Here is a 19021-nt window from a genome sequence, read left to right as displayed (position 1 = left end):
CCTCCCTGGTGGCGCAGTGGTTGAGAGTCCGCCTGCCGATGCAGGGGACACGGGTTCGTGCCCCGGTCCGGGAAGATCCCACATGCCGCGGAGCGGCTGGGCCCGTGAGCCATGGCCGCTGAGCCTGCGCATCCGGAGCCTGTGCTCCGCAACGGGAGAGGCCACAACAGTGAGAGGCCCGCATACCGCAAAAAAAAAAAAAAAAAAAAAAAGAAAGGAGAATGCCTTAAATTAGGACAATAGTATATACCTCATAAGGCTGCTGTGAAGTTGACGTGAGAAAATACATATAAAGGCGTTTAGCACAGTATCTTACATATAATCAGTGCCCAGTGTTATCTTTTGGTAATAGTTCTCCCGTCAGTGACTGTAGACTTTGAGTATGAACGCTTCTCTAAATACAAGAATAAGTTTTATAGTGAGCCCTACTGGAAGCACCTACTGTGATAGAACTAATTTCTGTGGATTGATGGGGTGGTGGGAGGGTAACATTAAAGCTGTCCTGGAAAATTTATGTCACTCGAATGTCTCTTAAATCCAGTGGATGGCCGCGATGATGCCAGTGACTGCAGGGACATTTGCACATGAGATTATTCTCTTATGTCTAAGGGTTGCTCTAGACTTGGATCTTTCCTGGGAGAATCATGCTTCTTTGAGTGCCTGGAAAGAAAACAGGAGTTGTGTCATACCTGTGGCTGTTTACCTGGAAGGTGTTTCTTGGCAGTGACATCCTTCCCAGGAGATAAATTTAATCTGCTGTTAACAGTTGGTGTGCTCTTCTCAGTCTTCACCATAATATTGAAGTCAATGTCATACAACATATTTGGAATGTATTTTTCAGGTAATGTAGGTTTCTCTGCCATCCTTATGGCAGCCAATTAGGGATGAAACTGGAGACGGAAATCTAAATAGCGAGCTTCTTTTTTATTTAGAATGCTTCTAAAACTCCTGCTACTAACAGTTCCAAAAATATTTTGGGATTTTCAGCTCTAATAGGTTTAATTTCCTTGGCAGTAGAGACCTATACAATTCTCTCTCTCTTTTTTTAATATGGGATCCTAGTCCCCTAACCAGGGATTGAACCTGCGCCCTTGGCAGTGAACGCATGGAGTCCTAACCACTGGATTGCCAGGGAATTCCCCTATATACTTCTTATAATTAAACTCTTGCTTTTTTGTATTTTGGAGACATGTGTCCACAAATGGAGAGAAGATGGGCTTTGGTTTCAGATAGAGCCAAGTTCTGATTTTGGCTCTCTTACTTACTAATTGCTGATCTTAACTGCTCAGGGACTCAGCTTTCTCATCTGTAAATTGAGAACGAAAATATATTTTTTTCCTCCACGGAGTTGTTAGTGTCGAGTGGCATAGAAGATGTAAAGTGCCTAGTGTAGTTTCTGGAAGATAGTTATTCTACTTCACAGTGAATTATAGTTCAACTAAAATAGTATGTGGGGTTTATACTCTTAGAAATTAAATCTTTGAGAAATTGCCAACTTTGGACAGATGGACTTTACAAATGAATTTCTTTTTTATACAAATATTCCTTACTTTTACATTTATACTCTACATAGATAATTGATTAAAAATAGCACATTTATAGAAAAGTGGCTTTTCCAGATATGCATTTAAACCACATCTCACCCATACCTCTGTGATTTATATCCATAGCTTAGATGATTATAACTCCCTTAGAGGTGAAAATTGAGAAACAAAATAATGTGTGCAAACATTTAGTTGGTAGTAAATATGCAATAAATGACTGTCATTATTTATTACAAGGGTTGCCAAACTTTTTTTTTTAATTTTAAGAATTAAAAAAATTTTTATTTTGTAAACAATTTTTAAAAGTTACACTCCATTTACAGTTATTAAAAAATATTGGCTATATCCCCCGTGTTGTAAAATACATCCTTGTAGCCTATCTTATACCCGATAGTTTGTACCTCCCACTTTCCCAGGCAAACTTTTTCTATAAAGGGCTGAATAGTAAATATTTTACTCTGAGGGCCATACGGTCTTTATAGCAACTACTCAATTCTATTGCTGTGGTTGAAAGTAATTACGCATATTGTATAAATGAATGCATATGGCTGGGTTCCAATAAAACTTCATTTACCGGATTTGGCCGGTAGTTTGCCCATCCCTAATTATTATAATAATTTAGCCTGGGAGAAGTCATCATGAAGTATTGGGCAGATCGATCATAAAAAAAATGGAGAATTGCTTTACAGATACTGTGTTCTCATCCATCAGGTATGCGCTGAGTGCTCACTATGTGTCAGGTGCCCCTGTAGGAGGTGCCGTAGATATAAGAACAACAAAAAAGTCCATTATCCCGTATAGGCTTCCTTCAAGTTTTAAAAAATATATTTATTATAAATTTACACAAAGATGATACATTTGTTAGCTGATTATTAGTAGCTGAAAGAGATAAAAGTACTAATTCCAGAAGGTATGTTTGAAAAATTTTTTTTGCTTATTAAAATTTGTATTCGATTAGAAAAACCTGAACATATGGAACGTTATAAAGAAAACAAGAAAAAATCCCATTGTAATTTCAATACCCTCAGCTAACAACTTTCAATACATGGTGTGCTTCCTTCTAGTCTTTTTTTAATGACTTCCTGACTCATAATTTACGTACCATAAAGTTTACCCAGTTGAAGAATATAATCCAATGATTTTTAGTAAATTTATAGAATTGCGCAGCCATCACCAGAACCCATTTTTAGAAAAATGTCTTTTTTTCCCCTGAGGTGAAGCTGATGTAAGCTGCACATAATTAAAATATATAATTTGATAAGCTTTGACATATATATGTACCCGTGAAACCGTCACCACAATCAAGACTGCAGGACTATGCAACATTGCCAAAAGCTTCCTTGAGTTTCTCTGTAATCCCTCCCTTCTGCTTGGCCCCCTCCCGACCCATCACCACAGACTGGTTTTTTTTATTACTTTAGATTAGTTTTGCATTTTCTAGAATTTTATAAGTTGAATTATATAGTATGGACTCTTTTATGTCTACCTTCTTTCACTGAGCATAATTATTTTGAGATTATCCATGTTTTAGTGTGTATCAATAATTCATTTCTTTGTACTGCTAAATAGTATTCCATTGTATGAATATACTACAATTAGTTTATCCGCTCACCTCTTGATGGACGTTTTTGTTGTTTCTGGTTCTTGGCTCCTACAAATAGAGCTGCTCTGAATATTTGTATGTAACCCTTCGTATGGACACATGTTTTCATATCTCTTGTGAAAATACCTAGGAGTGAAATGCTTGAATCATAGGGTAGTTATATGTCTAACTCCTTAAGACACTACCAAACTGTTTTCCAAAGTGTCTGTAACATTTTATGTTTCACCTCTGCAGTGCGTGAGAGTTCTAATTGCTTGACATCCTCACCAGTACTTGGTATAATTACCTTTTTAAGTTTAACCATTTGAATAGGAGTTTAGTGGTATTTCATTGTGGTTTTTTTAAAATTGAAGTGTAGTTGATTTACAATGTTGTGTTTCAGGTGTACAGCAGAGTGATTCAGATATATAAATATATATATATATATTTTCAGACTCTTTTCCTTTATAGGCTATTACAAAATATTGAGTAGAGTTCCCTGTGCTATACAGTAGGTCCTTGTTGGTTATCTATTTTATATATAGTCGTGTGTATATGTTCATCCCAAGCTCCTATTTACTTCCCCCCTTTCCCCTCACTGTGGCTTTAATTTGCTCTTCCCTAATGACTAGTGATACTGAACATTGTGCATGTTCTTATTTGCCATCCACAGATACTCTCTGGTAAACTGTCTGTTGAAAAATATTTTCCCCAATTGTTTTAGAAGTTTTATAGTTTTAGGTTTTACATTTAGGTCAGTGATCTATTTTCAGTTCCTTTTTTATATGGATATCTAATGGTTTCAGCACCATTTGTTGAAAAGAATATCCTTTTTCAATGGAATTATCTTGACTTCTTTGTCAAAGGCCTGTTGTCCATATATATGTGTGGGTCTGTTTCTGGACTTTCTTTTCTATTCCATTGATCTGTTTGTCTGTCTTTAAGCCAATACTACGTTGTCTTGATTACAGTATCTTTTTTTAAAGTTATTAATTTATTATTATTATTTATTAGTTAATTAATTTTTGGCTGCATTGGGTCTTTGTTGCTGCGCGTGGGCTTTCTCTACTTGTGGCGAGCGGGGGCTACTTTTCATTGCAGTGCACGGACTTCGCATTGCGGTGGCTTCTCTTGTTGCAGAGCACGGGCTCTAGGTGCTCAGGCTTCAGTAGTTGTGGCATGGGGGCTCAGTAGTTGTGGCTTGTGGGCTCTAGAGTGCAGGCTCAGTAGTTGTGGCATGTGGGCTTAGTTTCTCCGCAGCATGTGGGATCTTCCTGGACCAGGGCTCGAACCCATGTGCCCTGCATTGGCAGGTAGATTCTTAACCACTGCGCCACCAGGGAAGTCCCAGTTATACATCTATATATAAATATATATATATATATATATATTTTTTTTTACACTCTCTTTCATTATAGGTTATTACAAGATATTGAATATAGTTCCCTGTGCTATATAGTAGGTCCTTGTTGGTTATCTATTTTACATATAGGAGTGTGTATATTTTAATCCCAAACTCCTAATTTACCCCTCCCCCCTCCCCTTTGGTAACCATAAGTTTAATTTCTATGTCTGTGAGTCTATTTCTAATAAAACTTTCTTTTTGCCCCCAAATTAAAATTAAAACATTTTTGACTTAATTTTTTTTCATGCTTTCATGGTAGCTATCCTGTGGTCCTTCCTGAGGACTAGATTAAATTTATAGACAGTGGTCACTCACAGGTGAACAATTTGATGTTTTAAGCCACAGCACATTACCCTCCTCCCCACCATGCCCCAGGTACGAATTAAGTGCAACTGGCTGTTTCCATATGTACTTGTGTGTTTCCTTTTAGACTACAGATGACTTTGAAAGTATTTCTAAAGAAAGATGGTGAGTGTCAACCAACTACTGTTTGCTCTGGTAGAGAGGAAAAAACACTCGGAATCTACTTAAAGCCATCTCCCTCATCTCATCTGCGACCTAAGATGCTCTCTGAATGTTTTAGCAAAGTGATAGACTCTTCCCTGACTGCTGCGGCAGCTCTTCTTTTGCTGTCAGGCCTGTGTCAAAATAACGGAATCACTTAAAAGAAAGAAAAGTTGCTGCTCAAAATAACCGAGATCAGGGCTTCCCTGGTGGCGCAGTGGTTGAGAGTCCGCCTGCCGATGCAGGGGACACGGGTTCATGACCCGGTCCGGGAAGATCCCACATGCCGTGGAGTGGCTGGGCCCGTGAGCCATGGCCGCTGAGCCTGCGCGTCCGGAGCCTGTGCTCCGCAACGGGAGAGGCCACAACAGTGAGAGGCCCGCGTACCGCAAAAAAAAAAAAAAAAAAAAAAAAAAAAACCCCGAGATCAGAGGTCTCTTATCTGCCTGTGCTTGTGAGTGTAAGGCATAAGTGAGGGAATGCTTTCCTTCACCCTGGCGCTCCGGTGCTATGAAGCACCTTGGCTAATTTTCAAGGAGCTGGGCAAGTTGAGTGTCCATTGGTGTCACTGCTGCTGTGTTGCAGTGAAGTGTGGCTTGCTTTTCATGTCCTCTTGTTGTGTATAGTAGCTGTGGTACCAAATATATTCAAGAAGGCGACCTCCTATCACTATGTCCCAGATGGGTTTGGTGGTCATTTGAGGACCTTAGGCAGGTAGGCAAACCGTTTCTCTGTGGGAGCATCCTGGGTGTGAGCCCAGGTCCTGAGACTGAGCCTGAATTTTACTTGTAACCTAAACCCCTGTCAGCATCAGTTCCTAGCGGCATGCACCGCCACGTGGGGCACTGAGAAGGTAGGTCCTGCCCCAGAGGGGACAACGGGAAGTGGTGGATAGAGAGGGACGAGTAGTGGGTGGTGGAGAGCAACACGGATGCAGGGGCTGGTCCATTAAAGGTCAAGTTCAAATGAGGGTATGGCAAATCCAGGCCAGTTATAAAGAGGCTCTGAGGATTTGGGAAGCCCAGCGGGGGGGGTGGTGGCCCATGGAGGGTCTGGCAGAGGTAAGGGTCAGGCCTGGAGTGGGGTGGGGTGAGGGTCAGTGCTCTGTGACTGTAAAGCCGGGGAACCACGTCTGTCTAACCCAGCACTTCATGGGAAAGGGGCATAGAGGTGGCACACGGGACAGGGCAGCCCCAGGGATCCAGGGAGCGCGAGCCGTGGATGGAGGGCAGTGTTGCAAGGATGAATCCACTTTGACAGCTTCTGTTACTTCACTCAAGGGTGGAAGGCCATGCCTGCCTGGTGTCTCTGTTCAACGACGTTTATTAGTGCCGATGGCCAGCAGTGCGTAGGGATTGATAAGGCATCCCTGAAAAAGTCCTTGTTCTCGCAGAACTGACATTCCAGTGGGAGAGACAGATACTAAGCAGCTCCCCGCCACCCCCAAACGTCATGTTGTATGGTGATGTGTGCCACGGTGAGAACTCCAGCAGGGTACGGTGATCAGACACGGTGAGGGTGGGGAGCGGGGTGTCCTGTTAGATATGGGGTGAGCGTTGGCTACCCTAAGGGGTGATATTTGAGCAGAGATCAGGGAGAAGTAGCGGGGTGAGCCACGTGGGGAGCCGGGGGAAACTATTACAAGGGGAAGAAGAGCATCTGCTTGATTGGCCTGGGTTCGTCCCCCGTCCACCGATGAACCACCAAGGACAGGGCTCCATGACTGACAGGCCGTCAAGACTGTGCGGTGAGGAGATGGATGGTCCCAAAGGAAAGCGGAACGGCTTTTCTTGAAAGAAGGGAGCACGGAAACTGAACAGGTGGAAAGAAGAGATGTCCCTGCTCCCCGCCCCAGTTGAGGGTAGTGGTTCTTTCACTGAATTCTGCCCATAAATGAGGAGAATGCGTGAGAAGGAGAATTGTTTACACTCCCAAGAGCTGGGGACAGCAGGGAGGAGGTGGCAGGAGAGGCCTCCGGCCATGACATGGTACCCTGGACTCCGCCCCGACTGAGTTGCAATGACTGGTGTCAGAGGGAGAGGGGAGGGGAGTGGGAGGACAGAAATAAGTGCTCAGGAGGCCCAGGCCCAGGGCCCTGACTTCCCTTTCTAGAAGGCCTGCCCTCCACTGCACAGTGGAAGTAACTTGTTCCTCAACAACAGAAAAATCACTTCTTAAGGATGCTGAATGGTAGGGGAAGCCAGGGAGATGCTGCTGTCCACCCTCACTGTCTCAGAGCAGAGGGACTGGCAGCCTGCACACAGCTGGGTACCGAGCCCCCCGGATGGGATGGGGATGGCGGCGGCGGTGGTGGTCTCTCTTCTCTACCTCCCCCACCAGGTGTAAGATCACCTGCAGTTCCCTGAACATGTTGGGCGCTTCCAAATCCCCACGCCTGTGCCATGCGAACCCCTCAGCCACTGGTGTCCTTTCTCCTATCCTTGCAGGCTTAGGCCAGGAGCCCTCTTTTCCATGAAGCTCTGTCTGTCTTCTCTCCTCAACTGTTACAATGCATCATGCTTCCCCTGTGGTCCACAGCGCGTCGTTGGTGTCGGTTGTATTTAATCACTGAGCCTTGAATCATAGTTGGTTTTACATGTTTCTTTCTGGGGGACCACGCACCCCTCTTATTCACCTTTGCAATGCCCCCTCCTTGTCCCAGGGCCTGGCATCACAGAGTGCATGGCTGAGTGAGTGACCTGTGACCCTGCGATGTGGAGCACTGCTCAACCATTTGGGGTATAAGGCCGGGAAGGAGGTGACTGCGAAGCCCTCTGTGATACTGGAATCTTTGCTGGTTTTGACTGGGCCCCTCGTTTTCCCCGGTCCAGTGAGGCTCATGGTTGCCTTACTGACCACTGTGAGGGGTTCTGGAGTCGTTTCTTGGGATTTAGGGTGTAGGGGAGGAAAACTTACCACCCCAAATAGCTCTTTGGCATGGGATTATTTCGAGCTGGAAATAATCAAGGCCCAAAAGACTTGGGAAGAACATTTGACCTTCCCCCTAAGTGCATAAAAGTGTAGATAGAGGACCTGTTCCGGGAAGGGAGCTATCTCTATAGATAACTATGGAGGAACTAGGTGTGTGGACGGGGTGGGGGTGGGGGGGAACCTACCAAAGTCTGTTAGAGTTTGTCTCTGTGTCCCGGAGTCTCTGCCTGGCCCAGCAAGCATTCATTTACCAAATCTTTGCTTTTCCATCTCCATGTGAAGTTGCCTTCCTCCCCTTTGAGGTCCCGAACCACTATCCCCAACATCCTCTTTTGTCTTTAGCTGAACTTGGTGTTTAAGGCTTTGGCCTTGGTATAATGGCTTTGGCCATTTTTGGTGAGTTGAGTTTTCCTGAGTCTCTCCCATGTATACATGTTATTAAACTTTTGTGTGATTTTTCTCCTGTTAATCTGATTCATGTCAGTTGAATTCTTAGACCAGCCAGAAGAACCTAGAAGGGCAGAGAAAATTGCCTGCTCTCCGACAAGGGGCAGGTTGAGTTACCCAACACAGATTCCGTAGACTTCAGAGAAATGCTGCCTGGGTCGCAGCTGATCTCACGGAACAACCTTATTTGAGATAATTTTGTAGCCAAGTTGGGCTTTTGTGATGAGGAAGGAGGGCCTTTCAACTCTGCCAGAAATGGAGAAACGGAGGTGTCCGACTGCAGGGGTGGAACAGGTGCAGGCTGGCATCGCAGGGTGCATTGTGCTTCTTCTCTCAGGGAGCCACTGGGAAGGTTGATCAACCCGTAGGACCCTCCCCAGGGCAGGCGGAACTGAACGAGGTGCCCTCTGGCTTGTCTGTTTCACTCTGCGGGCCTGGCTTGTCTTACTGTTAGTGCTTATTCATCGCAGACCTTGGATTTAGAACTTGAATTTTCTCATTACTGGATAATTCGAGACAACAATCATAGGGTCCAGCTAATCAAATAAGCCGTGTGCAAAGCGAGCCTTGAGCCCAGGGCAGAATTAACCCTGAGTCGCTCAGGCTGCCATCCCTAACTGGTGGGGGCAGCCATGCAGGGAAGCTGGGACGGGACCACAGAGACAGTGGGGAGATGGGTCCAGATGTGATACGAGGCCCAGCCCAGCTTCTAACAAGCTACTGCTAAAACTGATCACAAAATAAGCAAAATGTAAGAGAAGACTAAGATAAACGAAGACTGTTAAAAGAAGATCTTGTCAGAAGGATAAGAAAAAGAAAGAGAAACCGCCAAATACAAAAACATAAGTTCAAATTCAGCAGTTTAACAAGATTTAAGGTTTGAAATCAAACAAATTTTTAAAAATAAAAAAATTAGCCTAATAAAAATAAGGCTAAAAAAGTAAGTAAACTTACTTAAGGTATGAGAACTAGAAGGTAATCAATGATTTAAAAGAAAAACTTGAAAGTTAATTAAAAAATAAAACCCAGATGAAAAGTGTTTTTAAAAAGATAAAATGCAAAACAAACAAAAAAAATGGTTCTGAAGAACCTAGGGGCAGGACAGGTATAAAGATGCAGACATAGAGAATGGACTTGAGGACACGGGGAGGGGGAAGGGTAAGCTGTGACAAAGTGAGAGAGTGGCATGGACACATATACACTACCAAATGTAAAATAGATAGCTAGTGGGAAGCAGCCGCATAGCACAGGGAGATCAGCTCATGCTTTGCGACCACCTAGAGGGGTGGGATAGGGAGGGTGGGAGGGAGACGCAAGAGGGAGGAGATATGGGGATATATGTATATGTATAACTGATTCACTTTGTTATAAAGCAGAAACTAACACACCATTGTAAAGCAATTATACTCCAATAAAGATGTTAAAAAAAAAAAAAAAAGAAGGGAATGGTCCAGCGTTCTCTCAAAGAGGAGGTGTGTGAGACCATCCACGGAGAGGGCAGGAAGAAAAGACTGGAACTTGTATTTATGTTTCTATTGTTAGCTCATCGAATAGCCTGTGTTCTCAGTACAAGCTCCTCATCATGAGAAAAAAACCCAATGATAGTATAATCACATCCGATGAGACAGTCAAAAACCATGAAATTACCAAGTTCACTCTATGCAATATGGATTGACATCTGTGTCATTAGCTAGTGTCTCAAGAGATGGTAGACACTGAGGAAGAGTTTGTCACTGACATCTGTTGTTAATGGCCATAGACGGTGCAGACTCCGTGGTGGTGACGGAAGTAATGAATAATGGGAGTGAGTATGGGTGATGCCTCCTATACTGCTGGGTACGGGGGACACAGCAGTGAACCCCTCCGTCAGGTGTCCCCGATCTCGTGGAGCTTACGGTCCGGTCGGGGAGAACAGGGGATCAACAAGATGAACCAAGGAAAGATAAAGTGCGTTAGGTGGTGATACATGCTGAGGAGAAACATGGATCAGAGAAACGACGGGAAGAATGGGGGAAAGAGTTGTAACTTTTTTTTTTTTTTTTTTGCGGTACGCGGGCCTCTCACTGTGTGGCCTCTCCCCTTGAGGAGCACAGGCTCCGGACGTGCAGGCTCAGCGGCCATGGCTCACGGGCCCAGCCGCTCCGCGGCATGCGGGATCCTCCCGGACCGGGGCACGAACCTGCGCCCCCTGCATCGGCAGGCGGACTCTAAACCCCGCGCCACCAGGGAAACCCCTGATGGGGAATTTTTGACTGAGGGAGTTAGTGGTTTGCTTTAACAATTTGCTCCTCTAAAAAGCTCTGAATAAGTGCCATTAGTTAATGAATTAACAAATGTTAACTCAGTGGCTAGAGTGATTTATTTACTAAATGGGACTATGGTAGTAAGTTATGTATACATATATGTATGATATATATTTATAAATATATAAACGTACTTATGTATGCAGCATAGTTATTGTACTACATCATATAGTATAACCTGTAGTATAGTTATATAGTTGTACATATGTAGATGTACATATATGTATTTCTGTTAATGAGAGTGATTCCATTGGACCTAACATTGTTTGCTATACGATAAAAATGAATTTTTCTGATTCTAGGTGAATTTTAAAAAGCTTGACCTATAGTTCCTAAAGCAGTTAAGGTTTCTTGGTGCACGTTATTTCATTGGTTTTCCATTCACCGGCTGATTGAGTGGTCCTGCCAGCACACATCCTGCACATGGCTTCTTGGCACTTCAAGATGCTGCACGCAAGTGCCCCAGGCATAAAGAGTATGGCGGAAATACCTTTTCCTCCATCTGTGTTTGTAAGACAGTCTCTTTCACGCCAGAAGAACAATTTTGGGGAGATGATTTGTGTCACATTTTGGCCTCATTACAGTTTTGAGTTGTAAATGGCGCTGGTTTGCCTGGAGGTGTAAACATATATTTTATCTTCATGTGCTTATGGGAATACCTGAAACTGAAAAAATACTTTCTATTCTTGAGCTCTGTTTTAGGCTATAAACAGAGAGGTTAACAAGATATTTATCAAAATTCAAATTTTATTTTATTAAAAGCATGTGTCCAAAAGAATGCCAATTACTTGCTGCTATGCCTCGGTTCTTCATTTCCAAACACAGATGGAGAAGCCGAAGAACCTAATGTCTTATTGTTACAATCATATGATTCTGTAAGATAAATAAACACTGTGCTTTTCTCTTTTGAAATGGTGAGGAAAGTGCTAGCAGGTGTTAAATTGCTGTCTGTAGTTATAAGTTACAGGAAGTATAAGGTTATTCAGTGTTTATTTAGGTGCAGCTGATAAAGTCAGGCGAAGGGATTGTGACTAGTCGAAATTTGCTTTCTGGTAAATAGGTACTATTTAAAGGATATGACAAATCACTTATTTATTCTTTGGTTAAAATGCACGAAAGCCACAGAAATGAGAAGCACGTATCACCTGAGTTTATCATGCCTTGCACACAGGGGTATCTCAAAAGTGTTTATAGATTTGTCCCCAAATAACTGAGTTTCAACAGGGGGAAACGTGTTTGGAGTGCAGCTAGATTTTTCTACGACTTTCAAGGAATTTCCTCTTCTACCTCAAGATGTACAAATTGGCAATATGTTATTTATTTTAAAAATTTGAATCACAGCAGTGAAAGCAATATAAAGAAATGACCGTGCATCTGTTGTGGTCATTTTTCCTATAAGGCCATTTTGATGGCCACATGTTTTTGGACAGAATGGCAGCCTTTCTGATCTACTGACAGTAAACACCCCTCTCCCTTTGGACATGTGCTTTAACATTTTTTCAGATTCAGCTGTGCATTAGTGCTTTCCATTTGGACTGTCTCTCTCGTGCCATTTAAGGAGATTTATTAACCTTTAAGTAATATTCCTCGTTTAACAATAAACCAAACACACTGTGAGGTCTTCTTTGATTCTCAAGTGGTGATTTGAAAATACTAGTGCTTTGAGGCTGCTGAATCCAGCTTCATGGCAAAACTGGCCTCGAGTTCCCTCAGCCCGTTAGAATCTTCTAGCTGGGATGAGGGACGTCTACTTCTTTCTCTTTTCTTATCTTGAGACTACCTGTTAGCCTCTCTTGGTTATCCAGTGACTGCCTTCATAACTAGCCCAGGTCTGTACTTTCAGAAGTAACCAAAGAAGTTCTGATGTTCTAAGCGGACAACAGGGAACGGTTAAGTAAAGGACATGGTTTGAAACCCAAATGTCAACGTAGACAGGATCTCTAAAGTTCTCTGTTTTTGGAAGTTGTTAACTGGATTTAACTGTGACATATGCATGGTATGACTGAAATTAGACAACTACTGAAACAAATGACACGATGTTATATTTCGCATTTCCCCTTCTGTCTTCTCAGCCATCATGTATGTCATGGGAGCACTTGGTCCTGCAGTGGGATATTTATTAGGTGGACTTCTTATTGGTTTTTACGTTGATCCTAGAAGTCCCGTCCACCTTAATCAGGATGACCCTCGTTTCATTGGAAACTGGTAAGACTCGTTTATTAAATCTTTCATTTCACTTGGTATTCTGATAGAGTAATAGTCCCCTTGTAGTTAAAATAAGAATTTCCCCAATGGGAAGATGAAAAATAGCTAAACGTCACCTAGGAGGGGTTGGCAGGCAGGATAATAATCCCCAGAGATATCCTTGTCCTAATCCCCAGAACCTATGAACGTGTTACCTTCACATGGCAGAAGGGATTTTGCTGATGTGAATAAGTTTAGGCTCTTGAGTTGGGGAGATTATCCTGGATGATCCGAGTGGGTCCAGTGTAATTACAAGGGTCCTTACAAGGGAAAGAGAGAGGCAGGAGGGTCAGAGTAAGAGAGGGAGGTTTGATGATTGGAGCAGACGTTGGAGTGATGTGCCTCAAAGATGGAGGAAGGGACAAGGAATGCAGGTGGATCGCAGAAGCTAGGACAAGCAAGGAACCAGCTTTTCCCCTAGAGCCTCCAGAAGGAATGCAGTCCTGCCAACCCATTTTTTACTTCTGACCTCCAGAACTCTAAGATGATACATTTGTGTTGTCTTAAGCCACATGGCCTGTGGTGATTTGTTATCACAGCAATAGGAAACTAACACAGAGGAGTTGGGAACATCAGTTTAATCCATATTCTTTAGGTTTGAGATGGCTGGTTTCTTCAGAGCAGAGTGAAGGAAAAGGAGAGCGCAGCTGTGTCGGAACTTTCCTGTGTAGCCTAATCGTAGCTTTCATTATCTTTTCTGTGCCTTTAAAAAAATATTTTCTCCCACTTCCTTATTATATTTGTGTTTCTGCTTTGTCCTTCTCCACTGCCCAGGACTCTAGCCCTCCGTTTCCACTGTCCCACCCTTAGTGAATCTTTTCACTCGGTAATAAATAGTTACTTCCCCTGGGTGTGCTGGAGATGTAGCCACCCTCTCACTCGCTAGCCTTTAATTGTCTTGCTAAATAAGTAAGCTTAGTATTTAGAATGAGAACTCCAACTTTGGATGATAGGTTACTTATCCCTATCTCCAAGGGCTGCACTTGAATTCTTCCCAGTCCTCATCTTGAACATAAGGAGTTATTTCTTCATGATTGCAAGCACTCGCTCCAAGTATCGGCATCCCCAATTCATTAAACATGGATTGGTAATAGGCATACATTGATAAGAAATCTTCATTTTAGAACAGAGAATTTCATTAATTAGAAACTAGTGTCAAGTAATTACTTTCCAAAGAGTTTCTTAGACTACTTGTGTTCTCTCTGTGTTTCATTATAAGTTAATAACCTCATAACTTGAGCTGTGTGAGAATGTTTCACACTATTTTCTAAGCAGTTAATGAATATTAATTACATTCTAGAACACTTGTTATTTTTATAAGTAAATACTCTTTGAAGGTGGAAGTGCTAAGATCTAGATGAGCCTGGCCTGGTAGAATTTTCAAATCATGCAAAAGGGAGCGTTCCCTTGTCAGCAGTAGGGGAATGACACAGGAATTTTAAGTTCTTGATCAATCGTGAAATGTTTGGCCTCTACTGTTTGCTCTGCAGTTCTGAAATAATTCAGAGTAAAGATTTTTTAAAAAGTTCTCAGAAAACTAGATTATTAAAATATATCCATGAACATCCCATGTATAATCTGTGTTCTGTATAGATTTACATGAGAAGAGCATGGCAATAAGGGAACATCTGGAAGGAGAAAGGCGAGGAGGACAGCCCAGGGGCAAGGAGAAGGCAAGGAAGCAGGAGCTTTAAGATTACAAGTGCTTTATGCTGTTTTCTACAAGTTTTCTAGTAGACATCCACCCAGTTGGTAGCCAAGTGGAACAATTGAGTGCAGACCCTGAAGCCACACTCCCCTGGTTTTAAATCCCAGTCTGCCACCTAGTTACTGTGTGACCTTGGGGAAGTTACTTAACTTCCCTGAGCCTCAGGGTTTTTTTAAATCCATAAAATGGAAATAGTTGCCGTACCTACTTGATAGGGTTGTCGTGAGGAATGAATGAGTCTATGTATGTGGAGCTCTAAGCAGTTCTTCCTCCATAATGTGTGTTAGCTAGTATTCAGTCCTTTGAATTTAATCAATGTTCAAGTAGTTTTATTCCTTTTAATGGCTCAGTATTCTACAAATGATAAAAGTTGTCAGTATAGAAATGTATACTAGGGGGTCTCTTTGAAAATGAATTTTGTTCATTGAGTAGCTCTGTTTGTAACAGACTTCTACCTTGAACAAAGACAGAGTTATTTGATACAATGTTAGGTTCTATGGTGCCTAGTGGCAATGATAGGTTTTTTGGTAAATAGAGGCTGGAAGAGGGAAGGAAGGAATGAGTGAATAATGCTAATATGAATTGGGTGCTGTGTATCAAGCATTATTCTAAGAGCTTTACCAACATTTTCATTGAAGCCTTATAACAACCACATGTAGTCACTAAGAGTGTGCCCATTTTGCAGATGAGGATATTGATGACCAGCAACTTGAACACCTTGCCCAAAGTCTCAGAGTCAGTGGCAGCTGGACAAGAAGTTGAGTCCAGGGTGGAGGTTTTAGTCAATGTACTTAACTGTCCTCCCTTCATGAATAGTCTCTGAGTAATGGTTCATGAAAGGGAGTCAGGAGCCCCGGCTTTTCAATTTTAGCTCTTACCGATGCGTCTTTTTCCAACATATAATGCACACTTCCTTGCCTTACTTAGCTTTTCTCAACGTCCTCTTTAGCACCACCATTATATCATGTGTTAACTTCGATGTTTCTGGAGACCGATTTGCTCTGCTTAGAAATGTCCCTAAACATTTTTTAATTTTTTTGTCTATTCACTATAATTCTTTCCCTTCTTCTGTTATTTTCTCCCTTTGGGGTACTCTGAGTGTATCTTTAATGTTTGCATATAATTTTAAGTCAATGGCTCTGGGTGGAGGTGGGAGCCCTGAGTGCAGATCTACATAAAAAACAAAACTAGCTACCATGAATTTATTGTTGCTCTGGGGGCAGGCATTTTATTAGGTCTTATACATTGTCTTATTAATTTTGATGACCACTCCCCCAAAAGTTATTATTACTTCCCTTTCAGATGAGAAAGGCTGTTCAGAAAAGCAAACTAATTTCCCCAGGATCTTAGAGCTAGTAAGTGGGAAAGACAGGATAAAAACCCAGGTCAGTCTGAAGCCACAGCTCAAGAATTGCCCCTTATAGTCTGCTGCCTGCCCTCTTCTGGAGAGAGCATGAGAGGTCCAGGAAAGTAAGGGGTTCAGGGGACTTGAATGCAGAGGTGGCAGAAAGAAATTCAAGAAAGGTAATGGCAGGGCTGGGTTAGTAAAGTCCTCGTATGCAGCCAAGTACAAAAAGGGCCAGATAGTATCATAGCTATGTCCCTGCCGACAGATGGCTCTGTTTTTAAAACACCTATCTCATTCAATTTATTTATTTAGGAAATTTTTTGAGTACCTAACCTGTGTTAGGCACTGGGTTCGTGATTAAATACTGAATCATTGAGATTGCTGGAAGTCTGCCCTGAGCAGTCTTCTAAAAATAAACCCTTTTTCTGATTGCTTTAATATCTTAATTGGATATAACGTTAAGTATCTTTGAAAATAACACACTGGATTATTAATGACTGGTTCTAGGAATCATTCTCTCAGTTAAGCTGTGACCTTTAGCAGCTGATAACAGCATTTTAATAAAAACACTTATTTTCTAAAAATGAATTTTCACTTTGCAGTTGGTCTGTATTCTTACTGGGTTATATTCAACATGAATGCTTAGAATGCTGTTTGCGTTCTGATAACAATGGATGGGAAAGTATTGATGCGGCCAGAATCTGAGCGTTTATGAACTTGGAAACTTTGAGGACAGAGTTTGGAGTTGAGGAATCCTAGTTGGAAAGTTAGTGACCCTGTTAGGCAGGACCAGGGACCTCTATTTGCTAAGAAAAGGTTGAAAGGGGACTGAAAAATTGCCCTTGGGGAATTATGCAGGCAAGAAGTCCAAGGCCTTAACACATGTCCTAATACAGGCCTAGAATTAGAGATCTACTCTGTATTTGCTTGCTAGTTCCCTCAGCATGGCAACCTCAGATGAGTCTAAAGACAGAATCTTGATTCTACATAGCTCAAGTTCCACTTCTCAAGTTCCAGATCAGCGCTACTCAAAGTGTGGTCCCCGGCCACTGCTGCCCACCAGCAGTTACTGGTCTGTGACAGAATATGGGCTGAAATTGACAGTAAATGTTGAGAAACTTAAAAAAAAGTTTGACAGAGTACTTTTGTGTCTGACACATTGATTTCCCTTCTGAATTTTTATAACATTCATCTTCTATACCACGTGATCTAACAATTGTGTACATTCTTGCATTTCTTGGAATTGTTTGGAATCATTTCTTATATCTTTAGCTTGCTTACAAGCAGATTGTAAGTTCTTGAAGGCAAAGATTGAGTGTAAATGTCTTCAGCTCTGCTCAGACTTGGTTAAGTTTGGGAAGGCCAGCTAAGAAGGGTTAATACATTCTTAAGTGCTTGCAGAAAAATATTTGAATGACATCAGCAATTTGAAATGCATTTCATACCAGATATGAATGGTTTCCTTCTAAGAAAAAAGTGTCTATATTGGTCCAGAAAGCATGCTATAGACTCTATATTATTTTTCTCTTAAATTTATGGGCTATTGATTTATTATAAGATGCACACTGTAGTAGGACTAACAATGTTAATTAGCAGAACGAACATATATGTGCTCAAAAATACTTGAATTGAATGGAATTCTAGTCAGGCTGCTGATTGTAATAGTCATTATAATACTAGTATAATTACTGGGTAGATTTCTCATTTATACCGCAGAAAGGGAGGATTCCATACTCTATTTTCTTAAGTTGTCTAACTTCTTACTGCTGTGCACTTGATGAAGGTAAAAAGTTTTCTCTGGAGAAATTTATCACCACAAACTTCTACTTTGCTAATTTGTTCACACTCCTAATGCCAAAGCCATAAATGCTATTCACGTTTCCCAATTTTTTAGGTGGAGTGGATTCCTCCTTTGTGCCATTGCAATGTTTCTTGTGATATTCCCAATGTTTACTTTTCCAAAAAAGCTTCCTCCTCGACACAAGAAAAAGAGAAAGAAAAAATACTCTGCTGATGTTGCTGGTGACGATGACGTCATGAAGGAGAAACCAAACAATTGTGAAGAAGTGGACAAAAAAGTGTCTTCTATAGGATTTGGAAAGGATGTCAGAGGTAAAGTATATCTTTTGAATAAGTACGTGCATGGGACTTCAGATCAGTGCTACTCAAAGTGTGGTCCCCGGCCACTGCTGCCCACCAGGAGTTACTGGTCTGTGACAGAATATGGGCTGAAATTGAGAGTAAATGTTGAGAAGCTTAAAAAATTTTTTTGACAGAGTAATTATGTGTCTGTTGAATCTAATAACAACAATAATAAATAGGGCTTAACTTTTGTATGTTTTAAATTTTTCATTTTCTAGTAATTCATCTTTAACATATCTTGCAAAAGTATCGGTAACTATAGACTAGATAATAATTTTAAAAATAGTCCTTCGTCACAGATAGTTTGAGAAGCACTGATTTAGAATCTAAAGGTGAAGACTTCATACTGTAATTAGAGATGTCTGATTTTTTTTTTTTTTTTTTTTTTTTTTGCGGTAAGCGGGCCTCTCACTGCTGTGGCCTCTCCCATTGCGGAGCACAGGCTCCGGATGCGCAGGCTCAGTCAGCGGCCATGGCTCATGGGCCCAGCCGCTCCGTGGCATGTGGGATCTTCCCAGACCGGAGCACGAACCCGTGTCCCCTGCATCGGCAGGCAGGCTCTCAACCACTGCGCCACCAGGGAAGCCCCGAGATGTCTGATTTTTAAAATAATTATTGCGTTTTACAATGGATGATTTGTCTCAGGGAACCGTAGGTTTGATAGTGTGGCCTGATCCTTACATAAATATAAAACTTACCCCTAGGAAAGGATCTTGTTCAACAGTGGCTCTGTCAAAGCTTGAAAGTGGCCATGGAGAAGGGCAACCAGGGGATGGGTCTCCAAACCCAGCATAAAAACATCCAGAGAATTCCAGTGATGTGTACTGGTCTATTTTTTTCATGTTTATCTCTCTTAAAAATAA

The 19021-nt window shown here is 41.9% G+C and overlaps 1 protein-coding gene across 2 annotated transcripts in view; it reads left to right on the top strand.

The window, feature by feature from the left end:
* Positions 1-19021, top strand: part of SLCO5A1 (solute carrier organic anion transporter family member 5A1) — a 124409-nt gene that overhangs the window by 37630 nt on the left and 67758 nt on the right. For both annotated transcript variants that reach the window (XM_081214306.1, XM_081214305.1), the window contains exons 3-4: positions 12789-12921; positions 17911-18128. In XM_081214306.1, the coding sequence (XP_081070432.1) occupies positions 12789-12921; positions 17911-18128 (351 nt within the window). The remainder of the gene's footprint in view (positions 1-12788; positions 12922-17910; positions 18129-19021) is intronic.

Source organism: Mesoplodon bidens (assembly GCF_964165515.1).
Source record: "Mesoplodon bidens genome assembly, chromosome: 16".
Taxonomy (NCBI): Eukaryota; Metazoa; Chordata; class Mammalia; order Artiodactyla; family Ziphiidae; genus Mesoplodon; species Mesoplodon bidens.
This window is presented reverse-complemented; position numbering and strand designations above follow the sequence as displayed.